The 23209-nt window shown below is 39.0% G+C and overlaps 1 protein-coding gene and 2 pseudogenes across 1 annotated transcript in view; 1 reads left to right on the top strand and 2 right to left on the bottom strand.

Moving 5' to 3' along the window:
• The first annotated feature begins 962 nt into the window (after positions 1 to 962).
• Positions 963 to 23209, top strand: part of LOC141139305 (protein eva-1 homolog C-like) — a 419753-nt gene continuing 397506 nt past the window's right edge. Inside the window, exon 1 of the mRNA XM_073625284.1 lies at positions 963 to 1178. Coding sequence (XP_073481385.1) covers positions 978 to 1178 — 201 coding nt within the window. The 5' untranslated portion in view covers positions 963 to 977. The remainder of the gene's footprint in view (positions 1179 to 23209) is intronic.
• On the bottom strand, positions 6786 to 9659 carry LOC141140408 (serine/threonine-protein kinase SBK1-like; annotated as a pseudogene).
• LOC141140394 (serine/threonine-protein kinase SBK1-like) lies at positions 18136 to 21398 on the bottom strand (annotated as a pseudogene).

The following is a 23209-nucleotide window of genomic DNA, read 5'->3' as shown; positions in this document are numbered from 1 at the left end:
AAGCTGTCATCGGGGCGACAATTCACGGGTGATGTGGGCCCCCCAACAAAGCATCAGTGGAGCTCCCAGCTGCTTTAGTGACAGCAGAGAGTGGAAGCCCCGCCCAGTCCTGAATGTATGTAGTGAGTTTGGCTGGCCAGGTATGTCCTTACACCCATAAAAGGCCTGACTGTTTAAACCCTGAGCTGTGTTATTTAACTGTAAAGCTGTGCATTGCTGAAAGTTCTCTGACTATCTCCTGTATAATGTCTGCAGTCTCTGATTGTCTCCTGCCGTATGTCCGCAGTCTCCGATTGTCTCCTGCAGTATGTCCGCAGTCTCTGATTGTCTCCTGCAGTATGTCCGCAGTCTCTGAACCTCTCCTGTAGTATGTGTATTAATGTGCCCCTTTACTTGCTCAATTATTTGGGATTGCTCCACTGCTCAGTGAGAGGTAATGATGTGCATGAACCTCTAGCAACCAATCAGCAAACAGTAGTGATCTGCTTTAATCTCTAGGAACTAATGATGTGCTGTAACCCCTAGCAACCAATTAGTGAGCGCTAATAATGTACATTAACCTCTAGCAACCAATCGGCAAGCAGAAATTATGTGTTGTAACCTCTAGAAACCAGCCATTGAGCAGTAATGATAGGCTGTAACCTCTGGCAAACAATTGCAATCGCTGCGTGATCTGCTGCAGTAAACTGATTTTGAGTCTACCTGCTATTTTTTGTATATCTCAGAATGGAGGGGGGCCCCAAGAAAATGTTTGCCCAGGGCCCAATCAAAATTAAAGACGGCCCTGATGCACGGTTTTGTTACAGCTGATTACTCACCAGTTTGCAAAAAAAAAAATACTGTAAAGACTTTTAGTTTGTTTGTTTGTGGTAGCCCATATTCACTTTCCTGTGCTTTTTGAATGAGCTGAAGTTGAACATGTCTTTATGTCAAAATTAAAATAAGCAAATTTTTTCTTTTCAGGTTATATTTCCAGAATGCTGAGGACTTATACACTGCGAGCCTGTGATGGTGAATACATATCCTTCAAGTGCCCTCACAAAACCACCATCAGCATCCAGTCCTCTTTTTACGGGAGGAATATGCCAAGCCACCAGATATGTCCATCACGCCACACACAGACATTTGCTACCTTTGTCAAAGAGGATGTAGCCTGTTCTGCTGGGACGTCTCTCCAGGTACACCGTCTCTGCCATGTTGTAAAATGATGAGAAACCATCTCCTGTTACCTTCTTATTGTCTGACCTATTTACTGTAGCTACTAAACTGTTCTGCACTTTCTTTGATGGGTTTATTGAATACTGCTTGTGACTTTTTAGTGATATAGCCCATTTAAAGCTGTTGGAACCAGTAGTGATGGCAAATCTATAGTTGTGACAAACACTGCAACAGAACACTACTTGTTGTTCAAGCTTTCATAAACAGTAAGGGATATTTAATCAGGCCAAATATGAGTAATACCTGCTGGGGTCCTAAAGCTGACTTTTCAGGTATGGTAAGCGTTGCATAGTTTGGTCCAGCTTGGACCTGTGTGTGTGTGTGTGTGTGTGTGTGTGTATATATGCCATACCTGTGGAATCTCTTTAGAAGAAGCCCTACTCTTTACTGAACATAGGAGGTTGCACAGGCAGCCTTCAGTTTTTCCCAATGAACGCAAAGTTTTCAGATTGGACGAGGTAGAGATTGTGATGTCACTGTCCATCCTCTGATATCTGAATGCTTTGCATTCAGTGCAAAAATAAAGTGTTCCCTTAATGGCTCCCGTGCCACGCAAAGGACTTCTGTGCTCACAAAGGTGCACAGCTGCTCAGTACAGGCATGAAGGATATTTGCTATCCCTGTACTACCTACAGTGACTTTGAGTTTCTGTGGGGATTCCACAAGTATGGCACATGCATACTTTGATTTAAACCTACTATATTAAACATTGCACCCTAATGTAAGTATATGTAAAAATTGCCATACCTAAACTTTAGTTTCAAAGCTAGCCATACAAAGTTTGAATCTTGGTTGATTCCTGCTAAATTGTCAGCACCCCCTGGCTTGAGAATTTCAAAAGTCCAACAGAGCAAGGTTAAAACATGTCAGCTGCACATAATCAGATGTTGCTATTTGGGCAGTTTCTGATTTTTGCAGCTGTTTGTATACAATAGCTGGCAGTGTAGATTCATCCATTCATTGTTTAGTGTGATCTACCAGGTTCAGCCCATAGGGCTGAATAATAGGTATGCATGGCTAGCCTAACCCTTCAGTATATCCAAAACTGCAACTGTTATCAAAGGAATGGTTTGACTTGGCCTGACTGTTTTGTTAAAGTTTAGTCATTTGAGTACAGAAACTTAATTTGTAGTGGAACCAACAGGTGGCTTTACAGTTTAATTTGCATTTGTAGCTTCTAGTCCTGGTTAAACCTAGAATTTATTGAATGATTTTTCTGTTGACAGTAGTAGAGCATTAGATTATGTTAACCACTAACAGAGTTTGGAGTTTAACGTGGTACCCTTTATCTGCTAATAAGTTGGATTCAAACTTTCAGGATAACCTGGATCCCTTCTTCAGATACCTTCAGGACAGTTATCTGATGCGCAATCCTTTTTTTTTTTTTTTTTTTTTTTTTTGCATTCACCACATCAGGTAGCCTTCTGATATTCCTCTAGCATGCATCAGCATTGTGGAATATGCTTTAATTGTTTAATTTGTCCATTGTTGCTGTAATTTCCAGTGCTTCAGTCAATTACCTGTGTCATAGCATAGGGGTACATTTTGGTAGTTGCTCACTTTTCAGAAAATTTTATTACTTTGTACTGCACTGGTAATGTAAGCAGAAGTTAAATCTACAACCGTTGACACTTGGCAAATAGAGGCCTGTCTGCCAGTCAACAATTGGGTTTCTCAAGACAAATGGAAAGTTGTGGGCCCCCCCAACCCCCAGAATACCATCCTCATACAATTTCAACAAAATAATTGCATCTGGATGAGTTGCATGGCCTTCACCAGCTTAACATAGAGGATGATTGACTGTTTGCTAATGTGTATTTAGCTCTGATAACAATTTACAGCTATACTAACACCTTCAGGGTCTGATACTGCTGCAGTGTTGTGTCATGCCTCAAGTCTGTGGTTTAGATCTTGTTTGTTTGCCTGCTTTACAAATGTTTTTTTCTTTTTTAGAACTGGAAGCAGGAAATGCTAAAGCTAGCCATATACTTCAGATCGCTGGTTCAGCCCAAGGGCTAAATCAAAGTCAGTAGATTGCTGCTAATTGGTGCTGTGTTCAGATCTACTGCTGCCAGAATACCCAAACAGTGACTGCATCTGAGCCAAGTGAGAAATTCTCAGCCTAATTCTTAAATTGTCAAGCCAAGTAGTGCCGGCAGTTCTACTCATGGCTCTAATTTCAGGCAATTCAGTAGAAACTGGCTAAAAGTCAAGCAGTGTATCCTAATTTCTCAATGGCCCCAACATCAATTTAGTAAACCATGCTCCACAACGCACAAGTGAATACACATGCACTGTTACATTGCCAAAAAATGGGTCGGGTATGCTTTTTTTTTTTTTTTTTTTTTTGGCTGTTGTGCTGCAGTAGTAAACAGGAAAAAGCTGAGATTATTTCAGTACCATCTTTTGTAAACCTTGAAGATAAATGTACCCACCATGTCTAACTACAGAAATGAGTGCATGCTGTAAAAACCTTACAAAAATACTTAACCCTCAGCTTATAAAACAACCCATTTAGTTTAAAATCAAAATGGGAATAGAAAATTCCATATAGATATAAAAACGGGTATTTTTCTGTCCTCACTTAACCTCTAAGCTCCTTTCAAAGCTAAGGGCAGAGCTGGGGGTGCAGAAACAGCAGCACACAACTTCACAGTAAATGGCTGTGGGGAGGGGGGGGGGGGGGGCGTACGCATGTAGACTCAATGCATGCCTCCTTTTGGGTAGACTTGTTCTTGCTCCTACCCCATAGGATTCCACTACCATGCATTTTTAAGTAGATTCACACTAAGCGATGCATAACTAGCCTACCCATGACACTGGGCAGGTACCCATCCTGTTATGGAGTCTACCAGGAAAGTAACCTTTTTATAAGTATTTGGTAGATTTTTCTATTTTCCTAACTTCATGGCAACATATGTTTTGGAAAACTAGCCATAAACAAGGGTGAGATGCTAAAAAAATGTTTCAATCATTACTCTAGCCAACAAACATAAGGCCAAAAGATAACCGCATATGGTTTGAGAAACCTCCCCTAATCTGTCAGAGCATCTCCCAAACTTGCCAGCCTAGGTTCCTTGTGAGAATATTCTCCAGCTTGCTATTGTAAAATGTGAACAGATCTAACTCTGGAATATTGCCTAAAAACAAAGCCCACTTGAAGGACTTGGATGTAGGGACTATTCATTGTCAAATTGGGACACATAATATGGATTCCTCCTGGCATTAATGAATCCCCAGGTCGATTGGTGCACAGTTTGAACCACTCTTATGACCTACAGTCATAGACCCAAAAAATGGCTGGGAACACTCTTGAATGTTTTCCTCATGTGTGCTATGAATAGCTGGGGAAGCCAGTATCCTGGAACCATTCCACTAATAGCTAGGGATATGGTGTGACATGGTCTCATTGATTGGCTGGGAACACTGATCCTCCTCCTGCATGCCATCAATACCACCCTGCTGATAGCAGGAGAACTCGGTATCCTCTTGTAACTTTCCCACCAATGGCTGGGAGTAACCTGTATCCACTCACAACCATGCCACATATCCAGGAGCTGACATCAGTAAACTAAGAAGTAGAACTTCATCTTGATATGTCCCACAAGTAGGAAAAACGCATGGCCTGGATCAGCCTCAAACTTTTAGGGGAGTCCTAATGAGTTAGGAATAAGTGTCTAAGCAAATGTAGGTTGTCATGGAGTCGGAAAATGAAGTCTCAGAAGGTATATGGCACCTCCTAGGATTGCTGCCAGTTATTTACAATTTACACTTTCCTTGAGGTAGCATACACTTCTTGGAGCGTACATATTTGTAACCCAGCAGATTTTTTTTTTTCTTATAAAAGTCAGTAGTGGTAACCTATTCCTAACCTTAGTAAAGAGGTTTTGGCCAAACATATGAAGCCTGCCACCATGTCAAAGAATGTCCTTCTGAGGAGGTCTCTAAATTTTTCCAACTTTTTTTTTTTTTTTTTTTTTGTCTTGAACTATTAACTTTTTATTTTAATCAAAAATATGGGGTCATTAACTTCATCTTTTGGCCAAAATCATCAACACATGGTATGAGCCATGCTAATGGTTATAAATGACATTGTTTGGGGCAAATACACTGCAGCCTGTGCCTCCACACAGAGGTCCTATAAGACAATGGGCCCGTCAGGGCCATGGTGATTCCTAATCACTGCTCTTAAGCCTTATCCCCTTCTGTAGATGGACAGAACCCCAATAAGTTTTTAATAGGGGGGTACATTTTTCGTTGTGTTGTAACTTGATCCAATCATCAAAATTGAACCCATTCAGATTCATAATGTGCAAACTTTTTTTTTTTTTTTTTTTTTATATGCCACATTTTAAGCCGCTTTGCTCTGACATTCTAAGTCAGTGGTTCTCAACTCCTGTTCCCAGGGCCCACTAACAGGCCAGATTTTAAGTATTACTTTGGGGAGATGCAGACTAGAATACTGCAAGTGCTGAGCAGAAAATGATATCACTGGTGATGTATTTCAGTTATCCTGCAAACCTGGCCCTGAGGACCACTGTTTTTTAAGTACTAGTACCTTAAGAATGCTTGTATCGTTTTAAACTATGTAAATGGCTATATTTGCTATTGCTGGGTACTCTGCTTGTAACCTCTACATAAAAAAAAAAAAAGTAAAGGTGGATGAGAATACCATCTCTGCATTAAGAACACTTTGATCCAGTTTTAATACTTGTAAATACCTGTTTTTGTTTCTGCTATACCTCCCCTTCCTGTCCAAAAGTACTTTATTTCTAATTTTCTACACTTCTAAAGTTTCTTGAATGAGAAACTTAACTTTGATTTGTTCAGATAATTTAATACTTTGATCCCAGGCAAAATATGCAAGAACTTTATTTCATGTTTTATGCATGCAAGTTTGTAGCAGTCAAGGAGAAAACAAGCTACACGTGAATGGATAAACTTGGCCCAAAACTTCCTTAAGCAGAATATATCCTATTAAAGTGTACAAATACAGCATTCTGTAAAGAACGCTTATCCTTCTGTGCTAATTCTTAAAGGTGCATATTTATTAGTGAATGTGACATTATCTAGGTAGGTAAATCTGTAACATTTTGTACCAAAAAACCCATGCATGCAGTAATTTTTAAAGTGTGTATGTGTGTGTGTGTATATATATATATATATATATATATATATATATATATATATATTTGCTTTTTATAAATCTGCCCTAAAATGTAAGAGGCACGCCCCTTTTATTTTTTCACCTGGTGATCCTATCAAATGCATCCTGTCCTAGAGTGTCAACTTGCTCGCGTGGCAGCATTGTTGCCATAGGACATGAATGCAAATGCATCTCATCTCCCTTGCCTCATAAAATAGGGGGAGGAGTTATGTAATGGCAACCATATTTGTACAACACCAGTAAAGCTCTGAAAACGTTGGCAAATGTAGTAACTTCAATTTCAACATCCAATCAGAAACTGAAACCGTACTGATATCCATAGAGCACACATGGTCCCAGACTCATCCCCTTTGGCATTTGGTGCCCAAAAGCTTATTTCCATTAGACCAGTTAAAAGATTCTAAGGAATTTCAACTTCTGAACCCAAAGCCAAAGTTTCATTTTTTTAAATCCGAATTAGGTCAGGGTCACATGGGTCCATTTCTGGATACAGGGCATGGAGTTCCTGCTCCTGTGTGATCACAAAATGAACCCTTTCAAGGTTGTCTTCCCCTTCCATTGTAGATTCCTGGTCCTGTATGATTATACATTGAAACTCTCCAGTGTCTTCACCACCTTGCTCTGTGGGTTCCTGATCCTGTATAACAAATTCAGTTTCTTCAGTGCCACCTTCCGCCTCTGTCACTACCTCCTGGTAGAATTCTTCAATTCTCCAAGTATAGGGAGTACAGCTTAGGATGGAAAGAACAGAGGGTCGAGAGATTGGGTCCTGAGAAAAGAATTTGTTGAACATCATCAGGGCTTCTTTTGTGAACTTCTCCCAGAGAGCTGGTGGAGGAAAGATTGTCACTCTTCTGCCAGAACTTGTAGACCTGGTACAGAATATCCTCCGCCATAGCTTCTTTCCAGGGAAAGTTTCCTGTTAGAGCAACGAAGAGAAGAACTGCAAAAGCCCAGGAATCTACACTTGGAGTTATGACCAAGTACTGATTTCTCTTCAAAGCACGCAGCTCTGGTGACATATAGGGGATGATGTGGGACATTTTAGTGGCAATGCTGCCAATGGTCTCAGTTAGTCCGAAGTCACATAACTTGATTGTGTGATATTCCTTGTCCATGAGCAGGACATTGTCTGGCTTAAGGTCTCGGTGCACTAATCCTCTGCTGTGCATAAAATCCAGAGCCCAGGCCAGTTGTATTGCACAGCGCTTTACCATTTCTTCTGGCATTCCTACCTGAAAAAGTAAAACTTTTTTTTTTTTTGAGACACTTCAAAATCACATGGAACATAACATAAACCTAGTTAATGTTAATTTACTTTAATTGTTCTGCAAGAATTTGCTATGTTGACATGCAACTTTCATGAAAGGGTCAGTTCACACAACTGGGATGTGCATGAGTTGAATTGCCCAAAAGCAATCTGCATGAACATTTTTCCTACTTGTTCAGCTGTCACATTTCATGCAATAAATTGTATATTTAGGGATAACAGTGATGCTGTTTTAAGTTTACAACCTGGGCAAGGCAATCATGTTTTTGCAAAAAACAGAACTGTAATAGATGGAAACAGGGAAGTTCTGAACACTTTCTCAAATTCCACTTTGTATGACTTATTGGTCAGGCTAGCTTTAAATGTTATATCTACTAAAACTTGGGCTTATTCACTAAACCAAATATACAATTGGCTCACCTGAGGCTCAATGAGGTCATGTAGGGTTCCAGCTATAGCCAGCTCCTGGGTCATGAGATAATGGTCCAGAGTTTCAATAAAGATTAGATAGGTTGGTATAATGCCTTGGTGGTTTGACAGAGATGGACATAGAGTTCCTTCAGAAAGGCTTTCTGCTTGATCCTGTCCTTCCTCACTAATTTCACAGCCATTGGTTTACCTTTAACACAAATGAGACACATTAACAATGGGACATAAACCGGACTTGAAGGAACATCCTATAAATATTTTTTGCTGTCCATGGCGAATGCTTTACTGCTCCATTCTACCATACTGTGCTACAAATGTGAAGGAGAAAAATAGATTTTTTAAATTTATTTTTTTTGCTCTTGGGGGGGGGGGGGGGGGGGGCGCGCTAAAATAAGTGATGGGATAATGCAGGGTCTGTAAGATTAGTTTTTTATGTTCCAGTTTGTATTCAATGTTCAAACCAGCCCTGTATCACTGAAAACTTCAAGATTGCTGTTTTACTATGGGTAATCCAAGTCAATAAATTATCATTCCCTATTGAGTCTAGTGTCTTGATCCATTTTTATTTGGAATTTTTTTTTCTTTTGGAAATTTGAAAGCTTATAAACTGATGTTCTAGATCACTCAAATGTTCAATGAAGACAGGTTTACTATATGGTGGTGCATCTATAAATATGCAAAACAAGCTGAACTTTCTACTTAGAAAGCTTAGCACAGCAAGCCTTCTTGGAAGCTAGTTTACATACGCCATGTCCTTTTCTAATAGGAAGGGTATAGCTTTAAGTCGTGTGTCTGTCAAACTTTCTGTAGAAACCTTCTTTTGCTTGGCCTATCACTAGCTGACTGCAAGTGGTTAATCTAAAATGCTAAAATAAGCTTTGTATCGGGTAAACAAAATTATATTTGAGAACTGAACATTATAAGGAAAATTAAACCCCTAACATTTTTTCCTATTCATGAAAATTTTATAAATCAACAGATTAAATGACTTACAGAGACACCCATTCTAATGCTTCAAAGAGAACTAAAAAATAATAAACTGACGTGCGGGACAACCTTGTGGACCATACCTCTACCTTTCAACCCTTTTTCTTTTCTCTTTCCTTTTCTTCACCTTACGATTAAAGCTCATTATCAGAATTTATTTGACCTATATACACTCTACTTGTAAACAATATGTATAGTAGGTATAAATCATTTAAATACCTACAAAAGTAACTAAGGAAATGATATATATCTTTAATTTAGGTTTATGTGAACCCAATGTTTAATATTTGAAATTTCATGATATTTACCTCTATAATCCCTACTGTAAAACAATGAGCTTACTTTATAGATCCTTGTAAACTTACTTTATGTATCTTTATAACATTGTATACTCAAACTTCTTTTGACAAGGAAAATTTTATAAATGCTTTTTTACATACCTGTGTTCTTGACCTGCATGAGTAGGACTTCACCAAAAGTACCTTGACCCAGCCTCTTGATAACTTGATATTGATCAGGGATTTCCTCAGCGTAAACAGTTGTGAAGGTAGGTTCCATTGTAGGGTGCAGGAGGGTGGTGGTCTTCCGCTACCTTTTTGGAAACACATTTTCAAATGTCAATGAAAATAGAAAATGAAACTTTAAAATATGGCCGTCTGAGTTTTATTGAAGCTGGGTCTGATCAGCTTTAAATGAGAAATTCTTAAACCCTTTTTATGCTGTACCATGGTAAAATAACCATGGGGGTCACTGTGTTTTCTCAGCTTGCTGTGGGTAATGGCACCAGTTATCAGCTCCTTTCTTTTTACACAGATGGAAAATATAAAAGCTGGCTGCTCTGTAGTTGAGACAAGCAGAGACCAACTTTGTCAAGTTTTGTCTCCTGGAGAACAACCACACTGCTTTAAATTTTCTAAGATGTGTGTGTTAAAAAAAAAAAAAAAAAATGCTGACTCCAAGTGCATGTTCCCATGTACTATAATTGTAAAATGCTATATGCAGCAACTTGTTTGGAGCAGGGAAATGCTCCCAACTTTTACATCCTACAGACCTAGGTGCCTGTGTCGTGTAACTAGTCCCAGTATTGTAGCAAGTTAAAATACGGCAGTGGGCAAGTTGCAGAAAATTTAATTTCTAGGGATGTTTACTTCCAACAGTATCCAAATCCGCTATGTATAAAGAAACAATGTTTTGAATTGTCCATTTTAGGAGATCCAAGATGGCTGCAGACTCAATAGAAAATGAATTTATATTAATAAATAGTCCAGTCCCTGCCCTTGCTGGGATAATGGAACATAATTGGTTGCTATGGGTAACCTGAATTTTACTTTGACAAATTATGCATAGCATTAAAAATATACATTTTGTGGAGGTCTAGGATTACACTTTTTTTTTTTTTTTTTTTTTTTTTTTTTATTATATAGTCTAAGAGGGCAAAGCACCTTTGTAAACCATGGTCAAATGTTTCTTTGTGGCAAAACACATTGACCCATGATGGCAATCATGGTATATGCCCAAATCAAACCTTCCACAAGCTTGGACCTAAAGGATATCTGAGTACTAAGACTAAAGTCTGCCATCCACTCCAGAATATGCTAGTAAAGGCTGGTAACCCATTGCCTTCCATGGTTTGAGGCAGAACAAGTATGCATATCAAGAGTTCAGACTTGACTTTGGCTTTCTGCATGCTTGTTCAGGGGTCAGTGGCCAAGAAACCTTGAAGCCAGGAAATGAGAATTCTTAGGGCAGCAATTTCAGCCTGCAAATCTTTTAGTAAATGTTTCCATTTTCAATAGCAATTGTTGGGTTGATTGATTTTAAAATGGAGACTTTTTTTTTTTTTTTTTTTTTTCCCCCAGAGAAAGTGGTTTGGATCTTTATCAGGATTGAAGAGAACATCTTTGGCCTAAAATGGCTGACATAGCTGTACTTTGGCTTTATAGCAAATGTAAATACAATTAAAAAAATCCTCCAGTTTTATTTACATGTGAAATGCCTTGTGTATAGAAAGCCAAATTTTTTTTTTTTTTTTTTTTTTTTTTTTTTTTTTTTCCCTGTTGGCTTGAGTAGGGGATATTTGAACTCCTATCAAATAGAGCTGAAGGGAAGTCTTCCTAACAGGGTGCAGACAGCAATAACAGAATGAGTGGTTCTAAAAACCTAAACTGTCCAAAACTGAAGGTTTTTGGCCCTATATAAGCATGGCTGTGAAAGGCGAATGGCTTCTTTACAGAGGGAAAAGGATCACCATTTCTGGTGGTTGTGGGGGGTGTTGTGTAACTCAAATGACAGTGACTTACCTGGGAATGCAGTAACCTTAAGATCAGTTGGATGGAGAATCTTGTCCTGCAGGGCAGAAAATCACTTTAGTCTTGCTAGTTGGGTTGGAAAATGGCTCTTGTAGGATCCAGGCTACCTTCTCATTACGACAGTTTTTTTCCATTGACTGAGGGTCCAGCAGAGCATCAGACTTTATAGAAGGATCAGTGGTGTGAGGTCACACTTTATCCAGAGATATGCACCCAGGACTCTCCTATGATGCTAATACAGGTATCTAGATGTTGACCATTCTGAGGTTGAGTTGTGATTGAATTGGAGATAAGCCCAGGAGCCATAAGAAACCAGCCTGGTTAGAAACATGCAGGGAGGTTTTTGTGTGGTTTAACAAATATGAACTCAATGAATTAACTTAATCGCTTTTTTTATTTTCTACTCCTTGCCATTATATGCAAAGTGGAAACTAAGAAGCAGTTTGACTAAGCAATGTAATTGTACATGTGTATGATCAGTGATAATTGCAAGTATCCCTTTCATGGGGGGGGGGGGGGGTTTCAAAAGAATCTCTCCTATTGGGGGTGATCTTCAAGAGATCATTTGCTTGGTTTTACTTCTACAGGGCAGCTGAAAATAAAATTTAAGGATTTTATTAAGTTTATGGGAAAAAGTATCCCAAATACACTGGCTAGCTCCAACATATGAACTAGAAAAACTTTCACTTGGAGAGTTCCATGTTGAGGGTTGTGACCTCTGCTCAATCCTTATTAAAAATGGTGATGGACAATAGTGAATCCTAACACGCTTTTTACTTTTTCTATTAAAATCTGGCTCTATACACATCGTGACTGGATAGTTTAAGAAATGTTTTTAAGTTCTTGGGTGTTTTTTGTTTTTTTTTTTTTTTTTTTTTTTTTTTTGTTTTAGGTGTTTTAACTTGTTCAAGTGCTGTGAATACTAGATGTAATGTAACGAGAATTATGCTGTTCATGGGTTATTTCTTGGTGCGCCCCCTCATTCATATGAATTGGTTATTCTTTATTATCCCAAATGACTAACCCCTTAGCTGAGTCCTTCACAGTCCTTTCATGGAACGTGAGGGGCCTAGGTTCCAAATTGAAATGAGCCTTATTTCAATATCTAAAATCTCATGCCCCCCAGATTATTATCCTCCAGGAAACCCATCTTATGGGCAGCAAAATCCTGATGCTTAAGAAAGCTGTGAAATTCTAATGAACTGAGGGAACTTAATGTCCAAACACAAGTGTCAAAGATGGTGTACACACCAGTGATTATCTGAATAGCTAGCTGGGCTTGGCACAGATTTGTGACGTAAAGAAGGAATGGGGACATGACCACAAGCCCTTCTATTGCAAACTGAACTTGATTGAGAAGACCTAAATTTATCTGCTTACTAGATGTCTCATCAATGGTCATACATTTCAGTAAAGTTATATTTTATGTAGGACATTTGGAGGATTTGGCTCCAGAGCTTCTATATCTAAGATTCATTGAGAGTGCTATACTTGTAGTTCCCAAGGCACAAATGACTAATATAGTAACATATATCCAGTTATGACTGGTTTAGTAAATCTTCCATACAGCACTTTATTTGCATTTTATATAGACCCAAGAAAACTATAGCAGGTCACGAATAAGATTAAGAATTGTTTTCCCATAGCTTATCAATGCATGTTCTGTGGTTTTGTTATTTTTTTTGTTTTTGTTTTTTGACAAACCTGCAGGAAAGGGCTCCTGAAGTAGTTAGGCTAATGAGGGCCCCTTTAACCCTATTTAAAGCCACCTTCATTTTTATCTACCCTCTGACTTCAATGTATTTTGCAAAAATCCAGAGGTTTTGGCAAAAAGTTTGCTGTTTATACCACAAAATGCCCACTAAAAGGTTTTCCACATTTTTAGATTGCACAACAATATAGAACTATATGCACCCAATCCTGTCACATTTGTCTCCATTGGCCTACTTCTGGATTTTCTATACTTTAATCAGAAATTGGTCTTTAAAATCCACGTTTTTAGTATCTTGGATCTCACTCCAGACTAGGGTTGCCATGTCATCTCTTTAAACCTGAACACATATGAATTACACCGGTTCTCAGGCTAATTTAATGAAGGTAAGGCACCAAGTGCATATTGCCTTAATAGGCCACAGAACCTGAGTAATATGTTTTCGGGTTTAAAGGGCTCAGGTGGCAACTCTACTCCAGACAATATTTTTAGTTTTGTACTGATATCAGGCTTTTACTTTCAGCAGCTGTAGATTTGATCCAATTCTGATTTCTTTACAAGAAGGCAGAGACTACAATGAAAACATGTTCTAACTTTTCCTTGCACTACTAAGTACATTGTCTGTCCCCATTTGGAGAGATTTTTACATTGATGGGAAGTAAAGGGTAATCCCCTCAATAGACAAACCACCTGGTCAAAGAGCTAACCATTCCATAATATTCAAAATAATAAAATATTTTGGATAGTGCTGAGCTTTAAGCACACGCCCATGATGTCCAATCCTAGTTACTTGCTCTTCGTAAATTAATTTGGATCCCCCCCCCCCCCGCGCAACTTATGTGAATTAAAACCATGTGCAGGTGAACATGGCAAAGTCTAAAACTCTCCGTGTGTGTGTTCTCTTGAACGGATTCATTCACAAGTGAGATGAGGAATAAATTTGACCAGTCCCTGTCTAGTTTTTGTCCATCTACGGCCAGCTTAAGTATACAAATGTGCCTGGACTCAGCTAGTGTGTGTGTGGTGTGTTTTGGGTTTTTCTTTCAATCAAGCTTTGGATTGTTAAAACATTCAGCATCACAAATGTATGGTATATGCTGAGGCAGACTTACTTTTGTGTAGACTTTAGCCCTGTAAGGAGACAGTATTTGTAATAGTTCCCTGTTTTACATTTCCATCACTGTTACTTAAGCATACAGTATTCATATAATGGGCTTTTCATAGGTCTGGGTGTATTCCATTTTTCTGTGCAGGTGTAACCTTCAGTTAATTAGCTGTTCTTGTCAGGTAATGGACCCCTGGAGTTACTAGGACTCTTTAGAAAAAATAGAAGGACTTCAAAGGACAGGGGAAACGAGAACTAATTGGTTGAGGGTGGTGATCACACCTTGAAGAGGGCTACTTGCTTACAACTATACCTATTTGTGCAACTCTAGTCAAAACAGTGTGTGGGTTTTTTTTTTTTTTCTTTTTCTTTTCTCGTTGCTGCATGTTTTATCATTTTAAGGGCTTCACATGTAGTCAGGTGGTAAATCCCATGGTTGAGCCTCAGTTTTACTGCCCTTCAAACTTGCCCTTTTTTAGCTATAAAGGCAGCAGCTGGGGGTATACACATGCCCCTGTCATGACTGTGATAAAACTATTCGGTGAGAGGGTGAATGGGGCTGTGCTGCAACTGCACCACTTGCACATAGTTGCAGGGCTGTGGTCTGGCTTTTAGGGGCTTAAAACAAGGTGAGGCAGTGACATCTGTGCAGAAACCTTAGAAGTATCATACTGCATATATATCAGAGTTTTCCTGATGTTGCAAATGCAGTATTACCAGTGGCGACTGGTGCTCAAATTTTTTTTTGGGGTTCAAACTGAAAAATGCTGATACAAAATCATATGCAGCCTCTTGTGCCCCATCAATTGCAGCCACCCTGCACCCCCTACCCGTTGTCTGCCCAGCACTTGCCCCATTGTGGTGGTGGGTCAGGTGGCAAGCTGTTGGACGTAGCACTGCGCTGGATGCAGGACTCCTCCGTGCATGTCTTCTTTCTGTTCTGCATGGTGGCCAATGGGATTGCATTTACCTTCAGCCAATCGGGTGCATGGTATTACATCCAGGCCTTCTGATTGGCTGAGAAGAGGTTCTGTGTTGGCAAAGCAAATATTAATTTGCTTTGATAACACACCTGGGTGCACTGCAAGCGCAATGGTTTGTGCTTGCAGTGTACCTTTTTTGTTAAGCCTATTAGTCTCTATGGCTCTAATCGGGTGCTTCAAAAACACCCCACTGTAATTCAGGCACCTCGTGCCCGAAAAGGGGCTGGATGCCTGAATGGGGGTAGCTACAGCAGCTGTGGATGGATTCATGCAATCTATCCTTGGTACACAGAGGGGGTGACTAGAGAGGGGTTGCTTTTGTGAATGTCCCCCAGTGAGCTGGTGGGGGAATGACATTGTCACTCTTCTGCCAGGACTTGTGTACCTGATACAGAATCTCTTCTTCCACAGCTTAGAGCAACAGAGGAACTGCAAAATCCCAGGTATCACACTTGGAGTGAACCAAATGCTTTTTCTTCATGGCACACAGTTCTGGTGACGTATACGGGATATGTGACATTGAAGGGGCAATGCTGCCAATAGCTCCAGCTAGGCCAGGATTGCTGGCAGTTATTTACAATTTACACTTTCCTTGAGGTAGCATACACCTCCTGGAGTGTACATATTTGTAAGCCAGCAGATTTTTTTTATTTCTTATAAAAGTCAGTAGTGGTATCCTATTCCTAACCTAAGTAAAGAGGTTTTGTCCAGAGATATGAAGCCTGCCACCATGTCAAAGTAGGTTCTTCTGAGCAGGTCTCTAAATTTCCAACTTTTTTTTGTCATATTTTAACTTTCATTTTATCATAAATATGGGGTCATAACTTTATCTTTTTGGCCAAAATCAAACGCATGGAATGAGCCATGCTAATTATAAACGACATTGTTTGGGGCAGATACACTGCAGCCTGTGCCTCCACATAGGGGTCCTATAAGACAATGGGCCCATCAGGGCCATGTAGATTTCTAATGGCTGCTCTTAAGCCTTACCCCCTTATGTAGATGGACAGAACCCCAATAATTTTTAATAGGGGGTACATTTTCATTATGTTGTAACCTGATCCAATCAAAATCGAACCCATTCAGATTCATAATGTGCAATTTTTTTTTTTATATGCCACTTGTATCGTTTTAAACTACAATGTAAATGATGATTTACTATTGCTGGGTACTCAGCCTGTAACCACTACATAAAAAAAAGCTGGATAAAAATACCATCTCTGCATTAACACTTTGATCCAGTTTTAATACTTGTGTATATACCTGTTTCTGCTATACCTCCCCCTTCCTGTCAAGTACTTAATTTCTAATTTTCTACACTTCTAAAGTTTCCAAAATGAGAAACTTAAATGTGATTTGTTCAGATAATTTAATACTTTGATCCCAAGCAAAATATGCAAGAACTTTCATTTTTATGTTTTATGCACGCAAGTTCATAGCAGTCAAGGAGAAAACAAGCTAAACGTGAATGGATAAACTTGGCCCAAAACTTCCTTAAGCAGAATATTTCCTATTGAAGCATACAAATACAGCCTTATTCAATAAAGAACGCTTATCCTTCTGTGCTAATTCTTAAAGGGGCATATTTAGCAGTTATTGTGACATTACCTAGGCAGGTAAATCTGTTACTTTAATTCAGAACACATGTACCAGAAAATCCATGGCTGCAGTAATTTAAAAATATAGATTTACTGCTTTTTATAATTTTGCCCTAAAATGTTACCCCCCCCCTCTTTTTTTTCTTGGTGATCCTGTCAAGAATGCATCCTGTCCTAGAGTGACAACTCACTTGCGTAGCAGCACTGTCGCCATAGGACATGAATGCAAGCTGTGATTGTTGGTGTACCATTTTGTAGCCTGTGATGGACTGGTTATGTTGTACCATAAGGTTGGCATAACCTACATGGAGCAACAAAATAAAAATCCACTCTGCTTTTATACATCTTCTTATACCACCAATAAGAATGGGGTTTTTATAGGCTTATAGCCGGTGATATGAACTAGAAAAGTGAGGAGATTAGTTGTCTGCACAATGATCAGCAGAACAAATCTATTTTTTTTTTTTTTAAGCTTTACTGTATGCATTATGTCTTTTTTTTTTTTTTTTTTTTTGGTCTTCATTTGTGCAGAAACCTTAAGTGTAAGATTGTCTAATTCGCAAGAATTTTTTTTACCTCACTATATTGGATGCCAAATGTGGTATTCTGAAATATAAAATTTGGAACCATAAATTGCATATACATTTTCACAGGTTATCAGTCTTTAAAGAGACCCAGTCATAAGCCCATTCACTTCAACAATATTCCATAAGATTATGTGCGTTTAATGTATTTTATGCATGCTTACATGTAAAATGCTTCCTTGTGGATATCTAAAAGCCAGTGAATAATCCAAGATGGCAGCTCCCTGCAAGCAATGTAAGCAGCCACTCTATAGTATTCCTCTTTGCTCCTCCCCTGGCAGCTGCATACATGGCCATGTAGGGGGGTGAGGGTTGGCGGAAGAGAAGCTGGGGCAGCACAGGGTAATTGGACACACCCAGAAGAGCAGAGGGCTGTGATCAAAGTGGAAGAAAAGTTGCAGTAGACAATTGATTCACCCTGCAGTAGTCTAATTTTTCTAGCATGATGCAAGTGAATAAGTGTGTGTGTGTGTGTGTGGTCAGAACAAGTAAGCATTTCAAATGTGTGACAGTTGGCAAAACCTGCCAGTAATTCTAATCCTCTGTACAAAAGTGGTGTGTGGGGGGGGGGGTTTTTTTTTTTTTTTTTTTTTTTTTTTTTTTTTTTTTTTTTTCAGAGCAGTAAAGCTCTGAAAATGTTGGCAAATGTAATGACTTCAATTGCAACATCCAATCAGAAACCAAAACTCTACTGATCCATAGAGCACACGGGGTCCCAGACTCAAGCTTTTGGGCACCAAATGCCAAAGGTGATATTTCCAGAAGACTAAGATTCTAAGGAATTTCAACTTCTGAACCCAAAGTTTCATTTTCTGAAATCACAATTAGGCCAGGGTCACATGGGTCCATTTCTGGATACAGTGCATTGAGTTTTTGCTCCTGTATGATCACAAAATGAACCTTTTCAAGGTTGTCTTCCCCTTCTATTGTAGATTCCTGGTCCTGTATGATTATACATTCAAATTCTCTAGTGTCATCGCCACCTTGTTCTGTGGGTTCCTGATCCTGTATGATAAATTCAATTTCTTCAGTGCCACCTTCCGCCTCGGTCACTACCTCCTGGTAGAATTCTTCAATTCTCCAAGTATAGGGAGTACAGCTTGTGATGGAAAGAACAGAGGGTCGAGAGATTGGATCCTGAGAAAAGAATTTGTTGAAAATCATCAGGGCTTCTTTTGTGAACTTCCCCCAGAGAGCTGGTGGAGGAAAGAGATTGTCACTCTTCTGCCAGAACTTGTAGACCTGGTACAGAATCTTTGCCATAGCTTCTTTCCAGGGAAAGTTTCCTGTTAGAGCAATGAAGAGAAGAACTGCAAAAGCCCAGGAATCTACACTTGGCGTTATGACCAAGTACTGATTTTTTTTTTTTCTTCAAAGCATACAGCTCTGGTGACATATAGGGGATGGTATGGGACATTTTAGTGACAATGCTGCCAATGGTCTCAGGCCGAAGTCACACAACTTGATTGACATGCCTTGTCCATGAGCAGGACATTGTCTGGCTTAAGGTCTTGGTGCACTAATCCTCTGCTGTGCATAAAATCCAGAGCCCAGGCCAGCTGTATTTACCATTTCTTCAGGCATTCCTACCTGAAAAAGTAAGATACTTTTTTGAGACACTTCAAAATCACATGGAGCATAAACCTAGTTAATGTTAATTGCCTTTAATTGTTCTGCAAGAATTTGCTATGTTGACATGCAACTTTCATAAAGGGTTCAGTTCACACAACTGAGGTGTGCATGGGTTGAATGGCCTAAAAGGAATCTGCATGAACTTTTTCCTACTTGTTCAGCTGTCACATTTCATGCAATAAATCATATTTAGGGATAAGTAATGCAGTTTTAAGTTTAAAACCTGGGCAAGACATTCTTGTTTTTGCAGAAGACTGTAATAGATGGAAACGGGGAAGTTCTGAACATTTTTCTCAAATTCCACTTTGTATGACTTATTGGTCAGTCTAGCTTTAGCTAGGTTCAAATGTCATTTTTATCTACTAAAACTTAAGCTTATTCATATGCAATTGTCAGTCTGCTTCCCTAATTCTGGGCTGAGCTAGTTGATGTGACCATTTCACAGTAACCTCCTGATTGTTAGAAGACCCTCTTGAAGTTAAAGATGGGGGTAATTTAGTTTTTAATTTAGAGTAGAACACTGGAGTTTACAATGACAATAAGAACATTTTTCTTCCTGTAGAAGTTTGTAACCCTATCAATTGATTTCAGCAGCAATATATTTTTTTTTTTTTTGGTCTCCAGTTTATAAGACCCACTAAACCAAATATATAATTGGCTCAATGAGGTCATGTAGGGTTCCAGCTATAGCCAGTTCCTGGGTCATGAGATAATGGTCCAGGGTTTCAATGAAGATTGGATAGGTGGTTATAATGCCTTGGTGGTTTGACAGAGATGGGCATGGAGAGTTCCTTTAGAAATGCTTTCTGCTTGATCCTGTCCTTCCTCACTAATTTCACAGCCATTGGTTTACCTTAACACAAATGACCCACATTAACAATTGGGTCATAAACCGGACTCGAAGGAACATCATATAAATGTTTTTTTTGCTATCCATAGCAAATGCTTTCCTGCTCAATTCTACCGTACTATGCTACAAATGTGAAGGAGAAATTTTTTTTTTTTTTTTTTTTTGCTCTTTGGGCAGGGGGCTAAAATAAGTGATGTGATAATGCAGGGTCTGAAAGATCAGTTTTTATGTTCCAGTTTGTATTCTTCAGCGTTCAAACCAGCCCCGTATCACTGAAAACTTCAAGATTGCTGGTTACTCTGGGTAATCCAAGTCCAATAAATTATTCCCTATTGAGTCTAGTGTCTTGGTCCATTTTTATTTGGATTTTTTTCATTTGAAAGCTTATAAACGGATGTTCTAGATCACTCAAATGTTCAATGAAGACAGGTTTACTGTATGGTGGTGCATCTATAAATATGCAAAACAAGCTGAACTTTCTACTTATGCCCTGTACACACAAGCGGACTTTTTGACCGGACTGGTCCGACGGACCGAGTCCAGTGGACACTTCGACCATGTGTGGGCTTCAGTGGACTGTTTCTTTCAAATCTGACGGACTTTAGATTTCAAATCTTTACATCGGAACTCTGCTGGACCCAGTTCCTATCGAAATCCACTCGTCTGTATGCTAGTCTAACAGACGAAAACTGACGCTAGGGCAGCTACTGGCTATGAACTTCCTTATTTTAGTCCGGTCATCACGTACGAATCTGTCAGACTTTGATGTGATCGTGTGTGTAGGCAAGTCCATTCAGAACCAAAAAAAGGGAAAAGTTTTGCCTGGATCAACCGCAATAAATTAATCAATAATTGGCTGTTTTTTCAGGTGAGTATAAATCTATCATGCAGACATAAGTCTGAATGCAGTTCAAGTTGCCCTGTTTGCATATAGGGAAAAACCAGAGAGAAGATTCTCTAAAGAGGGTCAACAAAGAACACTTTTGAAAATACAAACCAGTTTTATTTACCAAAAAATAAAAAAACCAAAATAAATTCCAACAGTGAAAAGAAAGCAATGTAGACAGACGGCTACCACAAACCAATTAAAAATTGGACAACGTTGTCACAGGGGGGTTATAAAGTCCATTCAGAAGTCCGTCGGAAAGACTGTCGGACCTCTGCCGAAAAGTCCACCCGTGTGTACAGGGCATTAGAAAGTTTAGCACGGCAAGCCTTCTTGGAAGCTAGTTTACATACGCCATGTCCTTGTCTAAAAGGAAACCTTCTTTTGCTTGGCTTATCATTAGCTGACTGCAAGTGGTTAATCTAAAATGCTAAAATAAGTTTTGTATCCGGTAAACCATTAAATTTGAGAACTGAACATTATAAGAAATTTTAAACCTGTAACATTTTTCCTATTTATGAAAAGTTCTAATTTTTTGCTTTTTTACATACCTGTGTTCTTGTCCTGGATGAGTAGGACTTCACCAAAAGTACCTCGACTCAGCCTCTTGATAACTTGATATTGATCAGGGATTTCCTCAGCGTAAAAAGTTGTGAAGGTAGGTTCCATTGTAGGGTACAGGAGGGTGGTGGTTGTCCTCTACCTTTGTTTTCAAAAAAAAAAAAAAAAACATTTTCAAATGTCAATGAAATTGAAAATGAAACTTTAAAGTATGTCCATCTGAGTTTTATTGAAGCTGGGTCTGATCAGCCCTAAATGAAAATTCTTAAACCCTTTTTATGCTATACCATGGTAAAAAAGAATGGGGGTCACTAATGAGCTTTCTCAGCTTGCTGTGGGTAATGGGACCAGTTATCAGCTCCTTTCTTTATCTTATTTTTATAAAGCTTAGAAATGGAAAATATAAAAGCTGGCTGCTCTGTAGCTGAGACAAGCAGAGACCAACTTTGGCTGTTCTCCAGGAGACAAAACTGACAAACTGCTTTTTAAATTTTCCAAGATATGTTAGAAAAAAAAAAACTGACTGCAAGCGCATGTTCCCATGTACTGTAATTGTAAGGGATGCTATATGTAGCAACTTGTTTAGAGCAGGGAAATGCTCCCAACTTTTACATCCTACAGCCCTAGGTGCCCATGTCACATAACTAGTCCCAGTATTGCAGCAAGTTAAAAACAGCAGTGGGTAAGTTGCAGAAAATTAAATTTCTAGGGATGTTTACTTCCAACAGTATCCAAATCCACTATGTATAAAACCATGTTCTGCATTGTCCATTTTGAAAGATCAAAGATGGCTGCAGACTCACTATATAACTAATTTATATTAACCTTAAATAGTCCAGTCCTTGCCCTTGCTGGGATAATGGCACATAATTGGTTGCTATGGGTAACCTGAATTTTAATTTGACAAATTATGCATAGCAATAAAAATACATTTTGTGGAGGTCTGATTGCTATAATTTTTTTTTTTTTGGTTAAGAGGGCACAGCACCTTATAAACCATGGTCAAATGTTTCTTTGGGGCTAAACACATTAACCCATGATGGCAATCTTGGTATATGCCCAAATCAAGCATGCCACATGCTTGGACTTAAAGTGTTTGAAAGGGTATCTGAGTACTAAGACTAAAGTCTGCCATCCACTCCTGAATATGCTAGTAAAGCCTGGTAACCCATTGCCTTCCATAGTTTGAGGCAGAACACGTATGCATATCAAGAGTTCAGACTTTACTTAGGCTTTTTGCATGCTTGTTCAGGGGTCAGTGGCCAGGAAATGTGAATTCTTAAAGCAACAATTTCAGCCTACAAATCTTTTAGTACAGGTTTCAGTTTTCAATTGTAATTGTTGGGTTGCTTTATTTAAAATGGAGACTTTTTTTTTTTTTTTTTTTTTTTCAGAGAAACCAGTTTATGGCTCTTTATCAGGATTGAAGAGAACATCTTTGGCTGAAAATGGCTGATGAGATAGCTGTACTTTGGCTTTATAGCAAATGTAAATGCAATTAAAACCCTTAATTTTTGTGTATTTGAACTCCCCATCAGGTATTTCTGTCTGCATCCTGCAGGGGATAGTCAACCTTTGGTTTGTCTTAAGTATCCCTTTCATTGGGGGGAAGGAAGAAAGCATCTCTCCTATTGGGGGCTAGCTCCAACATATGAACTGGTAATACTTTCACTTGCAGCGCTCCATGTTGAGGGTTGTGATCTCTGCTCAAACCTTATTAAAAATGGTGATAGTAATAAGTGAATCTAAAACAGTTTTTCAGTTTAAAAATAAAATCCTGGTTCTATAACCTGTCGCATGATTCCCATACTCAAAAGACTTAAAGATACCCCCTGCCTTAAGTGGCAATAGTGAGTATTTATGGCCCAAAGCCATATCTCCCATAAGAGCAGAATGTAATCCTTTCCCCTGCTATAGAA

The sequence above is a fragment of the Aquarana catesbeiana genome, linkage group LG04 (genome assembly GCF_042186555.1).
Source record: "Aquarana catesbeiana isolate 2022-GZ linkage group LG04, ASM4218655v1, whole genome shotgun sequence".
NCBI lineage: Eukaryota > Metazoa > Chordata > Amphibia > Anura > Ranidae > Aquarana > Aquarana catesbeiana.
Note: the sequence above shows the minus strand (reverse complement) of the source record. Positions and strands in the feature narration are given on the sequence as shown.